General features: G+C 39.5%; 1 protein-coding gene across 8 annotated transcripts in view; it reads right to left on the bottom strand.

Moving 5' to 3' along the window:
- Myo6 (myosin VI) overlaps positions 1-24901 on the bottom strand; it is a 140307-nt gene that overhangs the window by 15111 nt on the left and 100295 nt on the right. For 4 of the 8 annotated variants that reach the window (XM_021206401.2, XM_029543569.1, XM_029543571.1 and 1 more), the window contains 12 exons: positions 23306-23344; positions 20821-20914; positions 15362-15492; positions 15192-15269; positions 13364-13493; positions 10461-10551; positions 9811-9961; positions 8013-8221; positions 6046-6124; positions 3294-3454; positions 2259-2285; positions 1837-1866 (listed from right to left, as the gene is read on the bottom strand). In XM_021206401.2, the coding sequence (XP_021062060.1) occupies positions 1837-1866; positions 2259-2285; positions 3294-3454; positions 6046-6124; positions 8013-8221; positions 9811-9961; positions 10461-10551; positions 13364-13493; positions 15192-15269; positions 15362-15492; positions 20821-20914; positions 23306-23344 (1220 nt within the window). The remainder of the gene's footprint in view (positions 1-1836; positions 1867-2258; positions 2286-3293; positions 3455-6045; positions 6125-8012; positions 8222-9810; positions 9962-10460; positions 10552-13363; positions 13494-15191; positions 15270-15361; positions 15493-20820; positions 20915-23305; positions 23345-24901) is intronic. The other 4 variants (XM_021206402.1, XM_029543570.1, XM_029543572.1 and 1 more) reach the window with 1 other exon arrangement.

The following is a 24901-nucleotide window of genomic DNA, read 5'->3' as shown; positions in this document are numbered from 1 at the left end:
CAACCACAAATGCTTCAAATCAGTTTTTTAAAAACAAGAGTTAAAAAGATGGATGTATTGGCTGTGGATACAGTCTTCTGAGTGCCTGCAAGGAGCTGGAACTCTGACTAAGAGGCAGGGGTTTGCATTCAAAAATCATACAAATTGAATTCACTGTATATATTAGACAGTACTAGGTATTGCTGGAAGCTGTCCAAGCAAACAAAGCAGAAGAAACTAACCTTGTAGAAGCTCATCAGTGAAGATGAAATATACAAGATAAACTATGCAAATATAATCTAATAAGATTGTCTTTTCAGCAATACACTATCAATCTCTCCTAATACTATCTGTTTATCAGAATTTTGTAACTTTCTAACGGTACAAGTTTTAAGTTATACTACTTTAAATTTTAAAATAAATTTTAAAAATTTAAACTGTCACCCAGCCTTCAAGTTCCTGTCTAACATCCCTTTTCTCCTGAAGTGTCCTCCATCTATCTACTCACAGCAGGTTTTCAGTGAGTCAAATGGCTTATCAAGGCTGTTGATCATTTGGTCTGTTGACTATACAGAGATGTCTCCTAATGCCTCAGCACCAGGAGACAACCTCTACCAGGTGAACCTCCTCCCTGGCCTTCATCAGCACTGCACCAGATCACTCGCTGAGCCCAGCTGGTCCCTGCATTTGGTGCTTTCACCTTCTGGTTCTGCTGAGCTACCTGCAATGCCTGCAATTTCACCTTACACATTAATTGCAGTGTTTGTTTAACAAACTAAAATGACAACTCTGAAGTAGTTGCTCTAATGGAGGGACAGTAAAGACGGCCGGGGCCCGCTCCGGTTGGTGTTGAGATGCTAATTCTGCAAGCTTCCATTCCTTGTGCCTGTTGAGGTGTTGGACACCACACCTGACCTGAACAGGAACGGCCCTTGGGAGCTCTCCTCTGGCACACATAAGATCAACATGTTTGCCAGACACACCAAGTGAAGCAAACACCCACATACATTTTTTACATGTAAATCATTTTACATGTTAATAACATATTTTGCATAGTTTTAATGCACATTTTTTCTTTTCTAATACATAATCTTTATGCAGATGCAAACATTGTGCAATTGAGAAGAGATACTTTGTTTTGTCTGAAACTCTTAAGAGTCAACTATGGGTGATGCTGTGGTATTACAGCTCATGAGACAACATTCTCCCATCAGTTTGCATCTCTAGCTATGGTGTTCATGGCCATTCTCTATGTAAGCAGAAACACCCAATTACTGGGCCATGTCTTTTACAGCAACTACAAGCACAATTAATGCTTCATTGTGACTTTCTACCTTGTTTATGAAACAACAGCTCTTGATGCTGAAGTCATTTAATACAGGCAAAAACTAGCTTAATGCTGGTAAAATTCAGGCTATATAAACATCTCTACATATTTCATACATGCATATAATATGTTCTTTTATTTTCCCAGGGTTACTAAAATCCTCTCTATGGAGAAAACTTATAATGAAAGAAGCATTACATGTAAACTTTCGGTGGAGACCCATTTCACATACCATCACATACACTGGAAACTAAGTACTTTACGTATGCTTATCTATTCTCCTACTCCTGCTATGAAGATGTAAATTTAAAAACAAGTTAATAAAGTTGAAACAACAACACAGAAAAGGAGAGCAAGTCATGGCTGCTACAGCTGTGCACCAAACACTTCCCTAAGGCAAGAAAAGAGGTGGAAAAACAGTAATTTCATTATCTTTTGGCAAAATGAAGCAATGTAAAATTTACTCCGATCCAGGAAGTACTTTTCAAAAATAAAATCAATCTTTAAAGAGACAAAGAGAAATGACATACGGTGTCATTTGGGGTCTTGTTCCATTAGTTCTGTGAAAAGAATATATTTTGGTTAATATCACCACCAGCTCTGAATTGTCAAAATCTCAATAGTGTGAATTTGTGTTCAAATTACTTGTTGATTTAAAAATACAAGTTACCTGAAATCAACATAAGATCATTAATACTTTAATGTGTTTTTTAATTCATTGGAAGGATTGCAAAATAATAAATTAAGAGAATTAAGAAAAATTAAAGAGAAAATATATTAAGATTAGAAAATCTAGACATTCATATACTGTGAGATTTGGTGTTAACAGAAATTTAATGTCCCTATAATTTCATGCAATTTGAAGTTACCAGTTTGCATCAAGGATCTTAAGTGTAACAGATTAAGATGATATTTGAAAACATACTATGTGTCTGCAAAAAAAAAGTCTTACTTAGAAGTTGCTGAACAGGAACTCAAGCTGAAAAAGTAACTCAGAGATGTTTAGTACACCAGAGCCATGTATTTATCACATACATCACTTATGTAATTATTATAGCCACTATCAAGTCCTAGCCAGATCATTTGCAGTACATATACTTTCATATACAGTGCAGGCTCCAGAGTTTTTTAAAATAATGACATGCTGGAAAAACTTATAATGACAAATGAACAAAAACCATCTTTGCAGCTAAATAAAATCTAACCCCAGAATGGCATTGCTGCTGCCATTTACAAGCAAACATCGCCATCTAGTGGCTATAATTTAATATACTCTGGACACTGGTCTAAAAACCAACATTGTATGTCTATGCTCACCTCTCCTTATATAGAAAGCACATACCTCTCACAAATTTGTTTTGCCTTTTTAAATGAATAATCAAGATAACTGTTTATATATTCTAAAAATTCTTAGATGATAAATACTGCCTTTTCCAAAACCTGATGCAAAATATTAAGAACTTCCATGTTCCTCCAAACTCTACCATACTATCTAGACAAAAATCTAAGGAACCAAAACAGGCTTTCCTTCTTAAAAAGCAATCACTCTTACTCTGAGGCATGGGCAGATAAACTGCATCTCGCTGTCTTAAGCATATGGTGTGTTGCTTAAAACTTGCATTAGAAAAATACAGCCTCCTGTACCACTAACTTCTATGTCAGTGTTTAACAAAAATTTAGAAACTAAATTTCTACCCATTATGCAATGTCATTAAGCAATTTCAGAACTAAAACTGAGTTTTACTCTTACTAGAACAACCATTACTGAAAATGTGGGGTTTATGTTTTAACACTTTACAAACTGAATGGAAAATGGTTTGTTTTATTCATCTGAGTACAAAAGTAAGTCCAACTAACTTTAAATGGTTTTTACATCAAATATGTCAAGGCCTAAAAATTAAGACTCTCTCCTAGTCCTTTTCAAATAGAAACAACAAGCAGGATGCTTAGGAAAGCCCAGGACAGGTTTCGACCCAGAACCCAGTACCTTCGGAGTGCCGTGTCACCCTGTGCCTCATCGCTGATGAGCTCCGACTCGTTCTGGGCGATGCGCAGGGCCAACTCCCTGTCCCTGCACTCCTGGGCCAGGACGGCCTGCTGCTGGGACTCCTCCTCCCGCTGTCTTGCCAGCTGTGCCTCCACCTCAGCCTGTAGCAGAGAAAGCTACAACTAGCCAGAGATCTTTGTCCTTCAAATTATTACCTCAACTCTTTTGATAACTTTTGGTTGAAAAGCAACTATATTGTATATTAGAATGACTACTCCAGCTTGTTTCTTGGGACCATTTGCATGTAAAACTTTTTTCCAACTTTTTACTCTGACTTAGGGTAGTATCTGTCTTTGTCACTGAGGTGTGTTTCTTGTATGCAGCGAAATGCTGGATCCTGCTTGTATATGCAGTCTGTTAGCCTCGGTCTGTTTATTGGGGACCTGAGTCTATTGATGTTGAGAGATATTAAAGACCACTGATTTTTGTTGTGGTGGTTTTATGGGTGTGTGAGATTCTCTTCTTTTGGGTTTGTTGTGAGATGATTAATTTTTTGTGTTGTCTTTCGTGTCGTGAAAACAATTCTCAACAATAAAAGGGGTTCATTGATTCTGGGGGAATCACCATTCCTGACCTCAAGCAACAGTGATAAAAACCACACGGTATTGGTAGAGAGGCATACAGGTCAATCAATGGAATAGAATTGAAAACCCAGAAATAAAGCCACATACTTATGAACAAATCTTTGACAAAAGAAGCCAAAAACATACAGTGGAAAAAAGAAAGCATCTTCAATAAGTGGGTGGTCTAACTGGTGGTCTGTATATAGAAAAATTAAAATAGGTCCACATTTATCACCTTGCACAAAGTTTAAGTCTAAGTGGATCAAGTACCTTAACATAAAATCAGAGACACTGAATCAAATAGACGAAAAAGTAGGAAAGAGTTTCAAACTCATTGGCACAGGGGGAAATTTCTGGAACAGAACTTCAATGGCTCAGGCTCTAAGATCAACAATTGATAAAAGGAACCTCATGAAATTGAAAAGCTTCTGTAAGGCAAAAGATACTGACAATTGGAAAAATCGGCAACATACAGATTAGGAAAAAAAAATCTTTACTAACCCTACATCCCACAAAGGGCTAATATCCAAAATATACAAAGAGCTCAAGAAGTTAGATTCCAGAGAACCAAATGACGCTATTTTAAAAAATGTGATATACAGCTAAACAGAGAATTCACAACAGACAACTCTCGAATGGTGAGAAGCACTTAAAGAATGTTCAAAGTCCTTAGTCATCAGGGAAATGCAAATCAAAATGACCCTGAGATTCCACCTTACACCAATCAGAATGGCTAAGATAAAAAAACTCAGGTGACAGCACATGCTGGAGAGGATGCAAAGAAAGAGGAACGCTCCTGCATTGCAGGTGGGATTGCAAACTGGTACAACCACTCTAGAAATCAATCTGATGGTTCCTCAAAAAATTGAAAATAGATCTACCTGAAGACACAGCTATACCACTCTTGGGCACATACCCAAAGATGCCCCACCATATCACAAGGACATTTGTTCCACTATGCTCATAACAGACTTTTTCATAATAGCCAGAAACTGGAAGCAACCCAGATGATGCTCAGCCAAAGAATAAATACAGAAAATGTGGTTCATTTACACAATGGATTACTATTCAGATATTAAAAATATGGGCATCACTAGAAAATATCCCCAGTGAGGTAATCCAGACCCCAAAGGACATACATAGTATGCTCTCACTGATAACTGAATATTAGCCAAAAAGCACAGAAAACCTAGGATACAACCCACAGACCGTAAGAAGTGTAACAGAAAAGTCCAAGTGTGAATGCTTCAATCCCACTTAGAAGGGGGAAGAAAATAATCATGGGAGGCAGAGGGAGGGAGGGACCTGGGTGGGAAAGGGGAGGGGTTAGAGAAAAGGGGGCAGGATCAGGTATGGGGGGAAGATAGGAAAGAAGCCCTGAGGGCCAGGAGAATGAATGAAAATATGCAGCTGTAGGAGGTGGGAGATGGGGGACCCTCTGGAAATTCACAGAGACCTGGGATGTGAGGGACTCCCAGGACTTACTGGGAGTAACCTTAGATGAAATTCCCATCAGTGGAGAGAGGGAACTCGTAGAGTCTACCTCCAGTAGAAAGAAAGGGTCTCAAGTGGAGGAATGGGGTTGCCAACCCACACTCAAAATTTCTGACACAGAATTGTTCCTGTCTAAAAAGAACTTCAGGGACAAATCTGGAGAAGAGACTGAAGGAAAGGCAGTACCAGCCCAACTTGAGATCCATCTCATGGAAGGTTTGGGGGACACCAAGGTCTGACACTGTTACTGATGCTATGATGTGCCTGCAGACAGGAGCCTAGCATGGCTTCCCCAGCACCAATGTCCCATTTCACACTTCCTTTAACCCTCGGGGTAAATCAGTGATATCTAAGCTGGCAAACCAGGGTTGTTTTGTTTTGTTTTGTTTTTAAGATTTATTTATTTATTATATGTAAGTACACTGTAGCTATCTTCAGACACTCCAGAAGAGGGCGTCAGATCTTGTTACGGATGGTTATGAGCCACCATATGGTTGCTGGGATTTGAACTCCGGACCTTTGGGAAAGCAGTCCGGTGCTCTTACCCACTGAGCCATCTCACCAGCCCCAAACCAGGGTTTCGATTCACTTCTTTCATTGCTATTTGAGAGAAATGCAGCCCACTAAACACACACCTGGATACGCTTTTCATCATCTTCCCTCTTCTTCCTTTCCTCCTCCTCTTGTTTTCTCTTCGCTTCCATCTCAAGTTTCCTAAGAACAGGGGAGAGAACTCTTCAGAGTTTTAACAGACCATGAAATCTTTCAGAAGATAGACAAGCCATACGTAAACGAGCATCAGAGAACAGCAGGATGAACCCTGTTAGCCTTGGACCACACACATTATCGATTTGGTTCAAATGACATAAAGTTCAACTCCCCTACACAATAAAGCAAACCCAGTCATCTTCTGTAGCATTAAGCCCTGCTAGACTAACTTGGTAATGATGAGTTCACAGTCCAAGGAAATGACACTGGTGTATAATAGGGTAGCTTGCTTGCATAGCCGTGTTTACAGACCAACTTATTCACGATAACTAGGCTAAAGAATCAGCCTCAGAGCTCAGCCATGGATGAAGAATAAAGTCCTGCTGTCTGCAGTGAAATGGGTAGAAATTGAGGGCACTGTGTTACGTGGAATAAGTCAGACTCAGAAGAAATACAAGAAATCGCGTGTCTTCTCTTATGTGAAACTTGAGGAAAAGAGAAGTCTACCTGAAAACAGAATAGTGATTCCAGGGACACTGAAGAGTGCTTGCCAAGTGGAAAGTCAGGGAGAAGAGAAAAAAATGGATGGGTACCTCAACTACTATTCATTTTAGTATAAAATGAATCTAGGAACGTGCACAATTAAAGTCTTAGAGCAAAAGGGAATTGTCTAGGCAGGTGGCTGATGCTTGTAAACACAGTGCGGAGAGGACTGCCACAAAGTGGGAGGCAGCAGCTTCAGCTTATGTGTGTATGCTTATGTATGTTTATGTATGCATGCATGCATGTATGTATACATGCATGTATGCTTACATATGCTTATATGCATATGCACGTATGTATGTATACATGCATGTATGCTTACATATACATGCATACATACATATGTGTATACTTATGTATGCTTATATATGTATGTATGCACACATGCATGTATGTATACATGAATGTATGCTTATGTGTGTATGTATACATGCATGTATGCTTATATATGTATGTGTGTATGCATGCATGTATACATGCATGTATGCTTATGTATGTATGCATGCATGCATGTAGATATACATGCATGTATGCTTATGTATGTATGCATGCATGTAGATATACATGCATGTATGCTTATATATTTATGTGTATATGCATGCATGTATGTATACATGCATGTATGCTTATGTATGTATGTGTGCATGCATGTATGATTATGTAACAAAATCTAGATCAGTCAGGGCTACAAAGCCATCTTTAAATGCCAAAGAATAGAGTAAAGCGAGATTGTACAAATCAAGTTTGTGTGTGCTCACTTTGAAAGTTTCAGACTTTAGAGCCAACTAGATGGCTAGGAGGGTAAAGGCACTTGCCACCAGGCCTGATACTCTCAGTCCCATAAGCCCACACAGTAGGAAAGAACCAACTCCCTCCAGTTGCTATCAGACTTCCACATAACACCATGGCAAAGAAGTAATACACACACACACACACACACACACACACACACACGTAAATGTAATAAAAAATTTCAGTTTTTAGACATTCAGATTAAGAACATTCAACCTATATTTAACCACTCCATATAACTATAGAAAATGGACATTTAATTTTTTCAACCTTATTCTAAAATTGGCTGATTTGTACCAGGCATGTTGGTGTGCAAGTTTAACCCTCACTCAGAAGACAGTAGCATGAGGATGAAGGTTCCTGGCCAGCCTGGGCTACACTCTGAAACTCTGTCACAAAAAAATAAGATTGATTGAATGAATGAATGGATGGATGGATGGATGGATGGATGGATGGATGGATGAAGCATGAGCATCTGATTAAAGTAGGAATAGAGTATGAGGACACCCCCCATCCCCCATCCTGTAAGCTTCTAGTGAGAATAGTGCAAATGCCTTACATCCGCCTCTCCTCTTCCTCCTTCCGCCGACGTTCTTCATCTTCTTCACGCCTCTTCCTTTCTTTCTCCATCTCCTCTTGGATGCGCCTCAGCCTCTCTGCCTCCTCCTCCTGCTTTTTCTTTTTCTGCAGTGCACTGAGGAGCTCTTCTGAGCTTTTAACAAGTGTGTCATACTCTTTCTGTATCTGCTCCCTCGTCATCATGGTGGACTTAAGACAAATCACAAACATTACGTAGTTACCCCCCGTGCACTGTATGGACATGCTTAACTGTACACTGTAAAGCAGTTACGATTAGAAACTCAACATTTTGTGGGTTTTCATTGAAAAAAAAAAAACACTCTAGGATACAGAGAAACAGCTAGCAAAATTGACCAACAAATTCATATTCATATCTTTTTTTGAAACAGATATTCCTGCCTGGGGTAACCCTGAACGAGCTATGGAGGTGAGGGCCCTCACAAACACCAGGATTACAGGTATACACTACCATGTCCAGCTGCTCACATAGTCTGTGAACGCTATCTCTACACATAAATATTAGATTCTGTGTTTATCAAACACAGAGCCATCAATATCTGTAGAACTCTGCGAACAAAGCTGTACACACATAGCATTAACATACTTTTAAGGAATGACTATCTCATTTAGCCAAAGTTCACTTTCTTTCTTTATAGCACTCAATTAGTACCTAAGGAGCAGTTGGGAAATTACATCTAAGCTTCTCTGGATGGTTTTCCTGGGGCTTTGATTGATGGTGATAACCTCACAAACTCATCTCACCCTTGAGCTGTAAAGTCAGCTGAACCCACCTCGGCATGTCCATCCTTTGCTTGACTGCGTTTCTCTTCCCACCCCTAATATTCACCCCGTCCACAGGAACTACAAAAAAGCTAACTCACATACATTGGCTTCTGACTGCTACCTGAGAAAAACCCTGTGAAACCCTAACACATAATTGAAGACACTGAGAAAGATGAACTATGATAACGAACAAGTATTACAGACAATTTCATGTGTTCAGTCACATTAATGATCAAGCAATTGAAAATGAAAACCAAAATAGCGCCATTTTTCCTTTTAAAATGAACAAAATGAATTGCTTCTTTTAAAACAGCTAAGTAATTAACGGGGGGGGGGGGTTAATGTATTTACCACAAAGAACCAAGTAACGTAACAGCAGGTACACCATGAAATGCATGCTCACGACAGAACTGTACAAAGCACACACACACAACGTGGGATCACCGAGGAGATACAGAGAACGGCTAGCTGCACACTCAGTGTGGCAGTATCAAGGAGTTTGGGGTGATTCCTTCCGTTTTCAATGATGACGCTTTTATAACTTAGCAGCTTCATTTCTGGGGGATAAGGATGTGGCTCGGTAGAAGGGCATCCGCTGGGCACACTGAGTGTGCTGTGTGCAATCCCCAGCACCACCAGAAAGAAAAACAAAATCTAAAGAATAAAAAGTGGCTTTGGAAAGAAGAAAAGCACCCAGAAAACGAGCCTGCATTAACCCTCTCTGAATCATGATGTAAAAGCTTGCTAACATTCAGTATTTTAGTTATTCTCTGGAGGGTAATATTTTGCCTAACAACAGATTTAAAAAATCACATTTTTATTTATCTTTTTACTATGATATTTTTTCAAATATTCAAAAGAGTAATGTGAATGTCCACTTGGTAATGTTTTATATTTTGAATAAGGATATTTTCCTATACAATTTCAACACCAATAACAAAAAAAAAAGGCAAATTATATAAAAAGTTCAAGTAAGCTGGATTAAAATTACCCACCTTAATTTTGGCCATTAGAGCATCAATAGAAATTTCAAGATCTTTGATCTGTCTGTTCACCTCCGGCTTTCCATCTTTCAGAGCACTTACAACTTCATTGAACTTATCCAGTCGTTTCTTCAGTGTGCCCACCTTAACCAGGCCGTCAATGCTGCAACGGTAGGGCTCCATCAAACATTTACCTCACAAGCTAATGTCCTCTCAAAGATGCTCATCAATAGAAAGCAAACACTGTGCCTGAACAGGGCAGGCCACTTCTGACTTCAGTATCAGCTACTATTCTGTCCAGGTCTCTCATTAAGTATAACAAGATTCAAATACACATATGAATAGCATTGACAACTGCCAATAAGACAGAGGCCAGCTATAATTACAATGAAAAATGGGATTCAAATTATAAACTCAAATGATCCCACATCTCTTTGAAAGATATGGTGGCAATATCTAGTCAAGCTTCCAAAGCTTAAAAAGCAACTTGATAATACAAAGTCTAAATAAAATGGAAAATGCAATATATACAGTGAAGTAATATATAAAATGGGATGATTTTATGACATCACTGCCAGCTAACATGTAGCACTGTACAGATGTTTAGTCACTGCCAGCTAACACGTAGCACTGTACAGATGTTTAGTCACTGTTCCTCTTACCGTGGTTTGTGTCTCCTTTTGCAAAGCCACATTCGGATGGTTTTCTGCATTTTAATGCATGCTTCAGCTCGGTATTTTATTTTGTTTTTCACTATGTGTAAGAGTAAAATAAAATGACAGGGAAAAAATGGTTTAAATAGGACATTAACTAAAAACCCATTCATTTCCACAAAGCAATTCTCATAAGATTTTGATGAATATATTATTCCAGCCATCAAAATTGGGAAATCTAACATTTCTTTAACTTCTTAAAAGTAAAAACTGATTGATGTGGCTAGCATTATATGTATTCTGCAATATGCAGCACTGCTGTTACCCAACTGCCCTGGGCCACATTTCTATTAAATGTTCCAGTGGCTCTCAACCTTCCAGTGCTATAGCCCTTTCCTACAGCTCCTCATGTTGTGGTGACCCCAGACTATAAAATTATTTTTATTGCTACCTCATAACTGTAATTTTGCTAGTTGTGAATTGCAATGTAAATGTCTGTGACGGTCCTAGGTGACCCCTGTGAAAGGGTCATTCCACCCCCAGGTTGAGAATCACTGTATTAAATGTTATGCCTTTTTAAAAAAAAAAAATTAGCCTGCCAAATGGATTTATGAAACATAGTTTGCTTCCTTCTGTAAATTCACAGTGAATATTCTGGATGCAGTGTCTAAGAGACCTACAGTAAAGGAATTTTTCAACTGCAAGTGGCCTAGAATTTCCTAGTATGATTGGACCTTAGTTGCTGTTTTGTTGTTTTATTTTTTTTTTTTTTAGAGCTTCCCAATTAACATTAAACAGAGATTCTGTTTGGTAAATGAGCATGGTTTGTTGTTACAACACGGTCCACAAGTGGGAGGTGTGGCACAAATAGAATGCTAACATACACTTTCCTCTAAAATGCAATATATATATGAAAGCACCAATCCCATGAAAAACTATAGAGAGCTTATGGGGCCACTTCTAGAAACTTGGCAGGAATCTGACATTGGGCCAGGACACAGAGGTAGGCTCAGGCAGGAATCTGACTCTGGGCTAGAGCACAGAAGTAGGCTCAAGATGCATGCAGCTGAGGAATGTGTTCTCTGTATCTTGATGGGTCTTGTTAAGACCCTGAATACAGAAATCCCGGGACCTTCCATCTACACTTTGTGTGTTCCTTACCTACCTTGTCTATGCTTTGTTTGTTCCTTAACTACTTTGTTTATGACTTAGGACTAACCATATTCTTTGTATGTACCTAGAATGATATAAGAGCAGACTGGAAAAAAAATAATAAACCTACTTCAGCCTAAGAACAGGCTGGGGTCGTGCTACAGTGTTGCCTAATTCTCCTTTTCTTTGTAATCCTCGCTCCCTCTCTGGAGAACCTGTTGACTGACTGAGCTAGCTTGGTAAAAACAACAACAACAACAAAAAAAAACATATTTTACTTGGAAAATGATAGCGAACGTGGCTCTCTTGTCTTTTTTCTTTATTAGAGTATTTTTATAAATATGCATTATTGTCTGATAAAAGATAATAATAATGTGCCGAGTTCCTTTGTTCTGTTACTTTTCTTCTGAATCCTCCCTAATGCACAGAAGTATTCCAGGAAGTCTGGCTGAGAGACACGGTGACTGAACCCACACACACAGCTCCCAACCATTAAACTTGCACCACTGACCTTCAAGAAATCCAAAATATTTTGCACTTACTCATGTTTTAGACCAGATATGAGCAGCTGTCACAACCTGTCAGAAACACACCCAAACTCTGCTCACTCCAGTGGACTGAAGAGCAGAGTCCAAGAGAGGAGGAGCAGGAGAAGTTGCAAATGGAAGCTGAAATCCCACTACGGTCTAGAAAGAGAGCTCAACTCTGTCAGCTTTTGAAGGAAAACTAGGACATCCTTTTGGTTTAGAAAAGGTAAGAGGGTGGAAAGCTGGCAAACATTTTCAGGAGCTAATAAAGTTTTAATGTAAGTGACGAAAGAGGCCCCACTAAGGTACTGCCGATGAGAATAAAAGATCTTACGATCAGAAGGCGAGACCCACATCATTTCATAACTATTGAGGCTTGAAGAGAGAGACAACACCCAGCTTAGCATCTGGAAGGCCCAGAGTTCAATATGTATGTTCAATATACAGCACTTCAAATAAAATAGATTGGGGGTGAGAGGGGTCAGAGACAGAGACAGAACAGATCATCTGCTGAGAACGTCTAAGGTAGATACCATTTAGGCAGAGAGAGAATAGTTTCAGTTAAAATCTGAGAAAATAGGAAGGTGCAGAGCATCAAAGAAAGAACTGGGGGAAAGGGAAGAGAATGAGTTCTGTTTGCTCAGGACATGGTGAAACTAACATCCCTAGAACATATCTCAGATAGTAAATGCCATCAGATCTTCAAATTCTAAAAATAGGTCTACAAATGTTACTTTAGGTATTAGGGACCATTCCATCAGACACAACAGGAACCAACGTTACCCATCAGCATCTATGAGATAGTCCCATGACATCCCTCAAACCATCTTATTTCCAAAGTAACAAATCTTGGTGGGAAATAAAACATAGTTTGGTGAGTTGTTGTTGTTGTTGTTGTTGTTGTTGTTGTTGTTGTTGTTGTTACGGAGACAAAGTCTTGATTCAAGGAAGGCCTTGAACTTGTTCTTTATTTTTCTGTTACGTGTATGGATGTTTTACCTGCCTGAGCACCTGATACACGCAATGCCTGCGGAAGCCAGAAGAGGTCCCTGAATTCCCTAGAACTGAGTTACACATGACTGTAGGTGATAGGAATCAAACCTAGGTCCTCTGAAAGAGTAACCACTGAGCCCTCTCTCCAACCCCAAGACCTTGAACTCTTGATTCTTCTACCCCAGCCTCCCAAGCACTGGAATTAAAGAATGAGCTGCTATGCCAGAGGGAGATACTTACGTTTGATGACTGACAGCGAACACCACTGAACTTTCTTCCAGCGACTACAGACTAGCCACAGATTGACTCTTTTCACCAACTCTGCTAAGTGATCAGGGTCAGACTTCATAATCTGATCAAATTCTGCAAACTAGGAAGGAGTAAGATAACTTAGTCTCAGCATTAAAGGGAAAGTGTGTTCAAGTACAGAGAAAATAACTACATGGATTTCAAATCCCAAATATAACTTTCTGAGAATGATTAAAAGCTAATTCCAGGGATATCTTAGCAGCATATACAAAAAAAACTTAAACACATTTGACTACATATTATGATCCTTTCCTTCTGTCTTTCCCTCATCAATGTTTTGGAAGATAGGAGAGAATACTTATTTACTCCAAAGTAGCAGCAAAAATAAGTATTAAAAAAAAACCTCTTAAATGACTAATTACAGGAAATTGGCAGAAATATTTGAGGGGAAGTGTTAAGTGGGGACAACATGTCTGACCAGTTCATCCACATTCTCAGACATCCATGCTCAACAAGTTAAGGTCATCTAAAGCCAGAGAGTCACCGAAAGTACTGTCTCTCCCAACACTCAATTTAGACAAAAACAGGAAATTACTAGTAAGAAATAGGCCACGCAAATGCAGTACTTCTTCTATTTACCATCAAGTTCCAGAATTATTTCCATTTTTCACCAAATATCACACTTCAGTGCTAAAGGTGCCATATGCCAATCAACAAAACAAGCTTTCAATCATAAAAATCTTAAAGATAGCCTAACAAGACTATGCATCTCTGAATCTGCTTGCTTTAAGCTTTCAACAACCCTTTCACATCTTTCTAGAGGTGATTAACCCAAGTTCTTTCTTTATGCAGCTATTAGTTACTACAGCTCTGAAACTAGAGACGTGTTGAATTTATGATAAATAACACTAAGTAATGTGAAGCCAGCTATGAGCACTTATGTTTCCTTTTTCTCTTCATTTTCCACAGGAAATGCTGTAGGTTCCGACAGACACCACAGACTAGTAATGCAATCGCGTATTTTCATCTTGTGCTCAAAAATGTGAAATTAGATTTATTATAATTACCTTACTCTTGAGACACTAGAGATAGTTGACTAGTGCAACTAGTTAGCTGCAATAGCAATTATATTTACAATTATAAGGATGCAATCATTATGTCAGTGTTTAAAATGTTAGGAACATGGAACATGGAATTGGTATTACTAACACTTGTGAACAGACTTAAGTATTTGTATACAGAATACAGTTAGCTATGAAGTTTTCTATAGTCAGCAGATATCACAACTGCATTATTATGTTAGCCAAAAAAAAACCCTAATGTATGTAGTGTTTATACATTCCTACATGGTAAAATTTGGCAACAGTCAGTACAAACTCCAATCAATATGCTTTATATATCTATCACACCCTAGTGAAGCTTTTCCACACTGAAAACTCCAAAATATTATGACAACTCACCAAACAAGCTTATAGGCCTGGCATTTGGGAGTCTGGGCCAATTTAGATACAGAATTCTGTGACCACTTGGGTTACATGCTGAGCTATCTAACTGTCCCATTATTAAAATATTCTAGACATTTTTTCAACTTATTTAAAATTTTAGAAAGTTTTGATTAGTCCTTATTTAAGAAAAAATTAAACAATCCTCTGATTTCAATACTGGACAAAACTGTAATTTAAACTAGACTATGAAACACCCACAAACAGGAAACCCATGTGAGTAGAAACATAATATCATACTGTTTCACATAATGTTATAACAATATAAATCGCTAATAATTAAGAAAATACATACGAAGCCCATCATATATATTTACCTTGCCAGGTCTGAAAAATACTTTTGTTAGCCCAAACTTGTAGTCAACTTCATTTAATCCCAAAGCCTTAAAAAGAGCCTGAAAAACAAGTTTTAAAAGTTGAGTTTCAACTACAAATGAGTAGAAAAGATTTGTTGCTTAAGAAATTTCTACTGAAGCAGCACTTATACCTTACAAAATAACCTTGGATCCAATCTTGCAAGTTTTTCTGGCATGTACTTCTTGTACATGTTATAGAGTTCATGGAACGAGGCTCTCGAAGGGAAACCCCCTTGCATTAGGTCCAACACAGACACCATACCTAGAGGCATGAGCACAAATAATTTCGAGTCACAGTGCAGAAGTCCAGGGTGACATGAGAGAAACCCATAAATTTTACAAGTGAAAGTTTATGAAAAGACAGCTTATAGAGAGGGAGTATCAGCAGCGAGGACGACCCAGGGAACCACACCTTCAGTCAGTGCTTATTTAAGTCCCGGCTTATTTATCATGTAAGAAGCCACAAGGAAACCCCATGTGAAGTCAGCACAGCTGGCCATTTCCCAGAGGCAGCCCATCCAGAAGGCTCCAGTGTGACTTGTATCTTTCTAAATTTCATAAAAGTACATAAAGCAAACTCCTGCATTTGACCACTTTAAGTCCTAAAGCTAATCTTGGAATAAAATTTCTAAAAAAGTCTCCATTTCTACATTTTTTCCAAGAACTAATATGAAGCAAAAGAAAATGTATCATTTAAATATTATGTGTAATATACACATACATGCACACACATAGCCACACACACACACACATATACACACACCACATATATACACATGACACCGGGCGAGGTGGCGCATGCCTTTAATCCCAGCTTTTGGGAGGTAGAGGCAGGCAGATTTCTGAGTTCGAGGCCAGCCTGGTCTACAAAGTAAATTCCAGGACAGCCAGGGCTATACAAACCCTGTCTTGAAAAACCAATATATATATATATATATATATATATATATATATATATATATATATATGTATGTATGTATATACACACACATAGATATACACATACCATATACACACATATACATACACCACATACACATACCACACATACACACACACACAAACATGTGCACACACACATGCACACACACACAAACATACACACACACACACACACACTTTTACTGGGTTAGGACTACTGCTCCCAAGTAACACACTAGCCTTGCATGCCCAAGGCCATAGGTTCTAGTCCCAGCTTCAAAATAAGACCTCTTCTACTAAGTTCTCAAAAAGACTTATCTATTGGTTGAGCATCTGAGTCTACAGGATAAAAATTAACTATTAATTTAACTCTAATAAATGGTCAGTCTGAGCCTCAAGTCAGAATGAACTTTTCTGGTCAGCATTAACAGGCAGGCAACACAAGTTACAAAAGAAGAAAGCCTGCCCCTCTCATCCTCCCTTGCTTTGTCCTGATACTTGCCAGACAGTAATTTTAGTAGAAGGTATCTGTCCAGGTTAGGCAACTTGACACAAACTGAAGTCATCCGGGAAGGGAGAACACCAGTTGAGAAAAATGCCTCTATTGGCCTGTAGGGAAACTTATGGGGTACTTTCTTGATTATCAATTGATATGGGAGGGCCCAGCCCATAGTGTGTGGTGCTGCCCTTGGATATGTGGTCTTGGAGCCCTGGGTTGTGTAAGGCTTGTTTGCAAGCCAGTAAACAAATGGCCTATGCTTCAGTTCCTGCCCCAGAGTTCCCACCTTGAGTTCCAGCCCTGACTTCTCGCAGTGACGGAGTTGTAAGGTGAAGTAAACCCTTTCCTTCTTCAAATTGCTTTTGGTCATGGTCTTAGCCCTAGCAAACTAGGCTGGTATCTTAAAATGATGGTCTTTAATGCAGAAAAACAAAAGCCTAAATGGAAAGGGCAAACTAGAATCTGCAGCTTAAATATCACAGAGAGAAAAGGCCTAACAGCTTCCCCGCTCTGACTTGGTGTTGGCACACTGGCGCACAAAAGTCAACTGGCAGTGAGGAGAATAGCCAACAACAGGTCACACCCTGTGCTGGGAGCCAGGGTGTGACCCAGTGGGAGGGCACACTTCTAATGCTCAGGGGGCACTGGTTTCAATTTCTAACACTGCAAAAACAAAACCTGCTGTGATGGTCATCCCAGGTACGTTACCATGGTAACTACATTACCACGAGAGTGTATGTAGCTATAAGAGGCGGTTTTTTAATTATAAAGAGGCGGTTATTAAATTAATGTTAAAGAAATTAGAAGTGTTCAAAATATGAAATATGAAAATATGAGTAGCATATGTGGAAAACAAAACCAATAACAATATGTCCTTACTTTATTCCTTATGCCAAAATGAATTCCAGTTAGTCAAATTAAAATTTATAAAAGAGAATATAATTTTTAATACATGAATTATTAATTTTTAAACAACCTTAGGAAACCAACCCTCTATACAGACTGAATACTTGTCTATTTGACTGAACAAAAGAATAAAGCTCAGTGGGCTCTGTGAGGGGCGTGGACACCAAGGCAGCTTCTAGATGGCCATTTGAAAAGACTCACCTTTCGTATCATCTCTACTTTTATGAATCTAAATTAAAGTTTTCTCACTTATGGACAAAGACATGTGCCAGATATCCACTAAGTCACTGCTTACAACAAACAGAAAAAAAAAAAAACAATAACAGAAGTAACTTAAAAACCTATTCATTAAATTGTATTACACCCATATAGTAGAATGTAATACATTGATTAGGGAGCTGGAATTTATCTATCTGACATAAAAATATATCTATCACATAATGTATGCTGATTAAAGAAACACACAGGGACCATCGCTGTTTTCTTTGCAGTACCAAGGACTGAACCAGGGCCTTGCATGTGCTTAAACAAATATTCTACCACCTGACTGAGCTACAGCCCTAGCTCGTGGCTACATAGTTCAGGCTGGCTTTGAACTCATGAATGACCAGAAAAAGATTTAGTTCTCAGGTCTGCTCATAGGGGGAAAAAAAGGTAAGGTTTGGTTGGCACTGTCACAATTTTTGACAATGAAATGGTGTCACCTGTTAAGCTACAACCTAGCTGACCATGCTAACATACACTCTTCATGATGCAGGACTCCTATAACACACCAGTAAGCCCATGCTCTGCCAATCTCAACACACACAACTGCGGCTGCACACACTTGACAGACGCTAGATGCTCACTGCAGAGATCAGTATATTATACTAAAAAAAAAATGTCCTAAAAGGGGAAAAGTCGCACTCAAAGTAACAAAAGTCATCTTAAAGACAACATACAATGTAACTACTGTGTCTTCCAGACGATATCTCTGTTATTAAGTTACACCTGACTAAGAACATCCTAGAAATTGAAATCCTCTGTAATGTATATGAAAAGGATTTTCAAATAAATGTAGCTAACGGTGCAAAAAGATTCCCTCATTATTCTATGCAGAAATACCTCAAGCATGCACGATGTGACTTTCTAGTACTTGTTTTAAATCCATCAAAAATAATTTTTCGTATCTGATAGACTATGCATTCTATTCAATCATGAATTAATCTAATGGACACTAGGAAAAAAAACAGGATTTTGAGGGAACCAAGGGGCAGTTCCTTGAGGGAAACTTTAAATAATGATGGTAGCAGGCACATCTTAAGCATAGTAGGCAGCACATTAGTGTCATACTTTATGTAAGTATACATAAAATCTATAACTGTGGCTGTGAAATCAGTGCCACACCTCAGTGCCATGGACAGAGCCCGAGTCAGAGCCAAGAGCAGGGCTGGCTTCCCTAGGAAGCTGTTCCTAGCTGGCATAGGAAAGATGTCCCAACAAGACGCAGAGTGGACATAGACCATGCAGTGGGAGGGGATGTGGAGCAGTGAGTGCACAGTTGTGTGGCTGTATCACAGACAGAAGCATGCAAAGACAGACTAGGAACACACGGGCCAGGGGGAGAGATAGCGCCAGGATGCTGCTATTCTTCTCCCTGAAGCTCAGCAGGGGCCATCAGAGCGCTGCATGCAGTAGGAAGACATGGTCGGAGCTGGACTGTGAAGAGAGAATGCTCACATGTCTGCATTGTACTGAGCAGGTGGCGAGAGGGCACAAGGGTGACTGCAGCAGGACAGCCAGTGAGAGAAGGCTCAGCTTGGGCTGGGAAACAACACCACTCACTGAGCGGGTGGTCACAGGGCTCGGGGAAGAGACAGAATATGTGCCGCACTACCCAACACAGCAGTCATTAGCCATAAGTCCTTGACTCCACTAGGTGCACACAGTTGTTTTATATTTTAAATAAAATTTAAAATCACCTCTACAGACATCCCACCAGCCACATTTCAAATGCTTAAGAAAGAGCTCCTAACATCAATCCCCTGGTTACCACACTGGGTAACAAGGGATTACAGGAGGCAGGAGGCAGAAGACTCGAAAGCAAAGGAGCAAACAGAAAAGGATGTAGAGAACAGGGGAAGACGGGAGCATCTAGAGCCACTGTGAGTGACAGCTGAGAGTCTAGTGTGTCTCAGTGCAAAGAAAGGTGCTCCATCCCGTGGTCCCTGACCCAGTCCTTAATCAGCACTGCTGACTTATGAGAGGCAGGAAGGTGCTACACCAGGGACAGGTGCTATACACCAAAGGGGGTGCAGACAGGATGAAGCACCTGGCAGCATCCTAGTGGAGCTCCAAGGCTTAGGTAAGAGAAGAGGCCATCTGCTGGCAGAAGCTCAGAGTTGTAAAGAGAGCAAGGGAGCCTGGGGGAGGGGTCTGACTGGCTCTGCAGAGAAAAAGCACTGCTGAACAGGGAAACCTGGCAGAAGAGATTTGAGAGCCTTGAGAGGTGAGTGGCCATGAATTTGAACAGTGCCTGCCAGCCCTGTACAGACAAGGAGAAACTCCGGATTACATTCTCAACAGCTAAAGCTCAGCGAGAAGATTTAGAAGATTCAGATGTCAGGATCCGAAGCTTGCCCCATCTGGGCAAGGAGTCTTTAATACAAAATCAAGTACAAGGCTTTGAAAAGAGTTCAGTTAAAGAGACCTCGGTCTCAATGTAAATTGACCCCTGAAAGGACCAGAATCAGGTGTCAGAGAAAGAGCATCAGGGTTTGAAAGGCAGCAGGACCTGAGCTGGACCAAACCAAGAGGGCAGAAAGGGCGAGACATTAGCTATGGCTGTACTGAGTGTCAATGCCCGGGGTTCTGTGACTGATTGAAGCTGGGCAGGGATGGATGGGTCAGATTAACTAAACTCAGGAAAGAGCCCCAGGGATTCATCCTGCTTTCATTTTTCCCCCACAAATAGTGGAGGGAAATCAGGGACACCAACCCCATCCTAGCCCCGTTGTGTGGGAAATGAGGGCTACTGTGGACCGCAGCAGCTAGAAGCAGCCTGTGTGGAGAGGTTCAGGTTCGCCAGGAGCATGCTCTTAACTGAGTGTACTTCCATGATGTTACATGACAGAAACTAGAAGTCAGTGCTGCTCAAGTCATCTGCCCCCTGTGCTTTATTCAAAACTAAGGGAAACATAAGAATCTTGTTGAACTTGAAGATGAGGAAGGTAATCGTGAGTTTGTCTAAACATGTTGTGACAGTCCATGAAAATATGGAGATACCTGAACACTGAAGTTGAGACAGAATCTGGGCGCCTTCGAAATGGTGACTTGTCATCTTTAAGTTGGGTTTGATGCAGCGGATGAAGCTGGCTCCCTGGAATAATAAGAAATACTTTTTAAGATGGTATACATAGCATCTTTATGTTTCTATATCTAGGAATACCACCAACTTTCACAGCACACTAATGTTAATAAATGACACAAATAATTACAAAGGAGCTTAAAATTTTTATTGTCATACTTCTATAATCTGACCCATGAAATTAATGTCTGTATTATGAATAAATACCAGCATGATGATATTTTAGTATTGAATGTCAGAAATAATAGAAAGGAAAGTCTTTCCCTGCAAACTATTTCACCACATTTAAACAAAGCACTCTGCATGTTTAACCCCATCTTCTCACAGAGGCTTTGGGTTTTTGTTTCCCAGGGCCAGGCCTTGCACACACAGGCAAACATTCTACCACTGAGCTCAATCCCCAGTCTCTACAGAGGCTGGGAAGGGAAATAAAAAAATAAAACTGTTTAAAATTTAGGCCAAAATGTAAGCAAACAACACACACACATAAATCAGTATTTTCATTTGACTTTAAAAATAAACAGGTCCCAAACTGCTTCACTATGCATTTTTTAAAGTTTTGCTTGTTTAGCAATATTTTTTTAAAACTTAAAGGCTTCCCTGAAGTGATCAAATTTTGCTGAATAAAGCAGAAAGAATACTGTTTGCACCACAATGAAACTGCTGAAGATAATGTAGCAGACATCCAAACAGCTGCTTTTCGTCAGAGTAGCCACCCTACAACATTGAATAGATATCTCAGTAATGATGCTCTCCACAGACGCTTGGCTAACATGTTTCTATAAATCACAAACCACCTCATCTTTTAGACCAGTGCACTCATGGGGAAATGAAAATAGAACAATCTCCTCATCAGACGTGATGTTTACAGATGCCTGGCTCCTGAGGAAGGGGGCTGGGTGAACGTGATCAAATACATCGTATGCATGTATGAAGTTCTCAAAGAAAACAATACTATTTTTTATAAGATGCTCTTAAGATCAAAATATTTTAGAGACTCAGAACATTCATGATTTTTCTGGATGGCTTCAAAGGATGACTTCATCAGTAAGCAAAACAGTATCAGCACGGGCTGCTGAAAACGGGTGATACTTCAAAAGGAAGAGGGTCAAGCTGACCTCTGTGGTTTGTGTAAAAAAAAAAAAAAAAAATAAGCCTTTCCTTGGTATCACAATTTTTCGATAACTCACATATTCCTTGTGGTTTTCATTTTGCTTTTGAAACACAGGCTCTCACTATGCAAGGCCAGGCTGGCCCCAAACTTATGATCCTCCTACTTCAAACTCCCAACTGCTGGGGTTGCCGGGTGTGCGCCACCTGACTTGGGGATTAGGGGTTCTCTCTATAGGGGCTTGTGTCCCAGTCAAAACCCTAGAGTACAGTGCGTCACACCTGTACTCCCCAGAACACTGGGGCAACAAGAGGATGACTGAAAGCTCAGGGACACCTGGAGCTCCACAGCAAGATCAGGCCAGTCTGGGCTCTATGATGAGACCCTGTCCAAAAATAGAAGGAAAAAAATCAAGGACCAAATGTATAGCTAAGTGGTAGAGTATTTGCATAGCATGAACAAGATCCTAGGTTCAATGCCAACACTACCAAAAAACAACTTGAAAAAAAAAAAAAGTATCAGAGTGAATCAATAAAATGCAGTTAAAAGATGAGCTTATGATAAACTTGGCATTTATAAAGGACAGAAAAATATTAAGTTCATTTTTGTCTGCAGCACACTGTCATTTCTGAAGAATGTTATATAATCATTACATGTTTTATCATTAATATTCAAATATGATGTTTGCTTTTACCTGTTTCTCTGGCTGAATATGTGATTGAGAGGGGTTGGGTTGCACTGGGACTGACATCCTGAACCTCGTGCTTACCAGGGAAACATCTAACACTGAGAATAATTCTAGTCCTCTAAACACTGGCTTCTCTTTGAAAGGAAATGAGGTTTAAAATATACTTCCCATTGTTCCAGAGTTATCATGTTTACTTGGATAAGCACTAATAATAGTTTCAAAAGGCCATTTTAAAAAACTGTTTTCTTTCTCTTTTTTTTTTGTCATTTAAAGATGTTTTTATTAATTTAAGGCCTTTCTGACATTAAGAAATGCCTGCTCCTGGAAGCACTCCATTCCATTTCAAAGATGATAATAAGCATCAAGAATCGGCATCTGGTGAACACCGCAATGTGGCCAGCTGCCACTGGGTAGAGATTTACCCATACTTCACCTATAGACAAAATGCTGGTCAGAAAGGACAAACAGACTTGGGGAAGGCTACTACCAAGCTCTGCTAAAACAAGGTAAGCAAGTGCTTCATAATTCCTGCTTCACAAATTGTCTGTCAGGTACACTGAGCCAGAAGGCTGAAAAAACCGACTTTCTTATTGAGTATACTCACGGTACTTCGAAGTTTATCCAGAAGCAAATTTAATTGCGTCTAGAAAAGAAAGAAAATATAATTATTTCAGAAAGTCAAAACATATAGTGATGAATTAATATTAACTGTCCAATATTAGACTAAAGTAACATGCAAAAGCAACCACATGTAACATATAACAACTTTCCTGCACACAAACTCTGGAACAGGCAGCATCGTGCAAAATGGCTAATGAAATGTCAAGGACAAAAACTTACATTATTAACAGACACTTGTGTAATTAAGGCTGAAAATTATGACACATCAACAAATTGGATAAATAAGGCAACTATGCAGTGATGAGTGGAAGCCCGTGCAGATCCTGGGGATACACAGTGTAAAAAGCTGCAGTGCAGTATCTGGGTGTGCAACAAACAAGGCGCCATCATGTCACATGCTATGAAGCCTGAGATGTTTAACAGGGGCTCCAGTTGCACAGCAGGGTGGATCTCTGCACCATGGCAAAACCGCTGTCCTAACCTGGTTTCAGAAATTCCCTTCCCTACGTTAAAATGTTATGTATTTCAAGTGCTTTTAAAACTCGAACAATTTTCTTTAAAAATTTTCCCCAATGAATACAGTTACCACGCTTTCCTAGTTTCAGAACACTGATTATAATTTGCCCTGGTTCAGTGCACTTAAATCATGTTTGTTTTGCGATTCTACAAAGTAATTTTATGCTGAAATGCTTATTATGCTACTTGGAAAATACAAATTAAGATGCTAATTCTTAAATTAACATATTGTATTGAGCATAGCTGCAATTAATAGTAATGTGTAGACATTGGTGAATGCTTTTCTGTGAGTGAAGCACTGCTCAAAGAAAGCTTTTCCTGAGTATTGTAATATTTAATCTGATGAAGAGTACAATACAATGAACCTGATTAAGAGTAGATTACTGGGCTTATTATACAGGTATTAAGATCTAGGGAGAGAAACAATAATGTCTAAGAGCTTGGAGCTAGCTCTTACTACAAAGCTACTTGATATTAGAAAGAAATGAATTTGTCATGGGACTGAAGAATACAGTCACACACACAAAGCTGGTTGACAGAAGCCAACATCAGTCTGTACCTCAAACAACTGAAAAGCAAATCAAGAACCTCTTTGGAAAGAAAACAATGGTTACAAATCCACTCTTTTTTAATCCACAGATAAGTGTGATATTTTGCTCCCCACAAAATGGGGGATAAAGTCAGAACAGTGGAAGCAAAAAGTAAAGAGCAGCAGCTGAGAGAACAGAAAAGGATGCTCATTCGCAGGAAGCCACAAACCAGAAGAAGGGAGTGCTCTCGGCCAATCAGGCTTGTCTGCATAATTTATTTAATTATCTTTAGATTTGCCCTCAGCTGCTTTGGGTTCTCTGGAACTAGTTACAGATGCATGTGACCCACCTGCTGCTGATGCGAGTGCTTAGGACAGAACTTGGGTCTCCTGCAAGAGCGGTACACACTCAGCCTCTAAGCCATCACTCTAACCCCTTACATTTTCACTTGGTGGGAAACGACTGGAAAGGAGTCAGCTTTCTGTTTGTCTTACACAGTTCAAATTTAATTCAATGAGCTACTGAAGTATGTT

Source organism: Mus pahari, chromosome 10 (genome assembly GCF_900095145.1).
Source record: "Mus pahari chromosome 10, PAHARI_EIJ_v1.1, whole genome shotgun sequence".
NCBI classification, from domain to species: Eukaryota; Metazoa; Chordata; class Mammalia; order Rodentia; family Muridae; genus Mus; species Mus pahari.
Note: the sequence above shows the minus strand (reverse complement) of the source record. Positions and strands in the feature narration are given on the sequence as shown.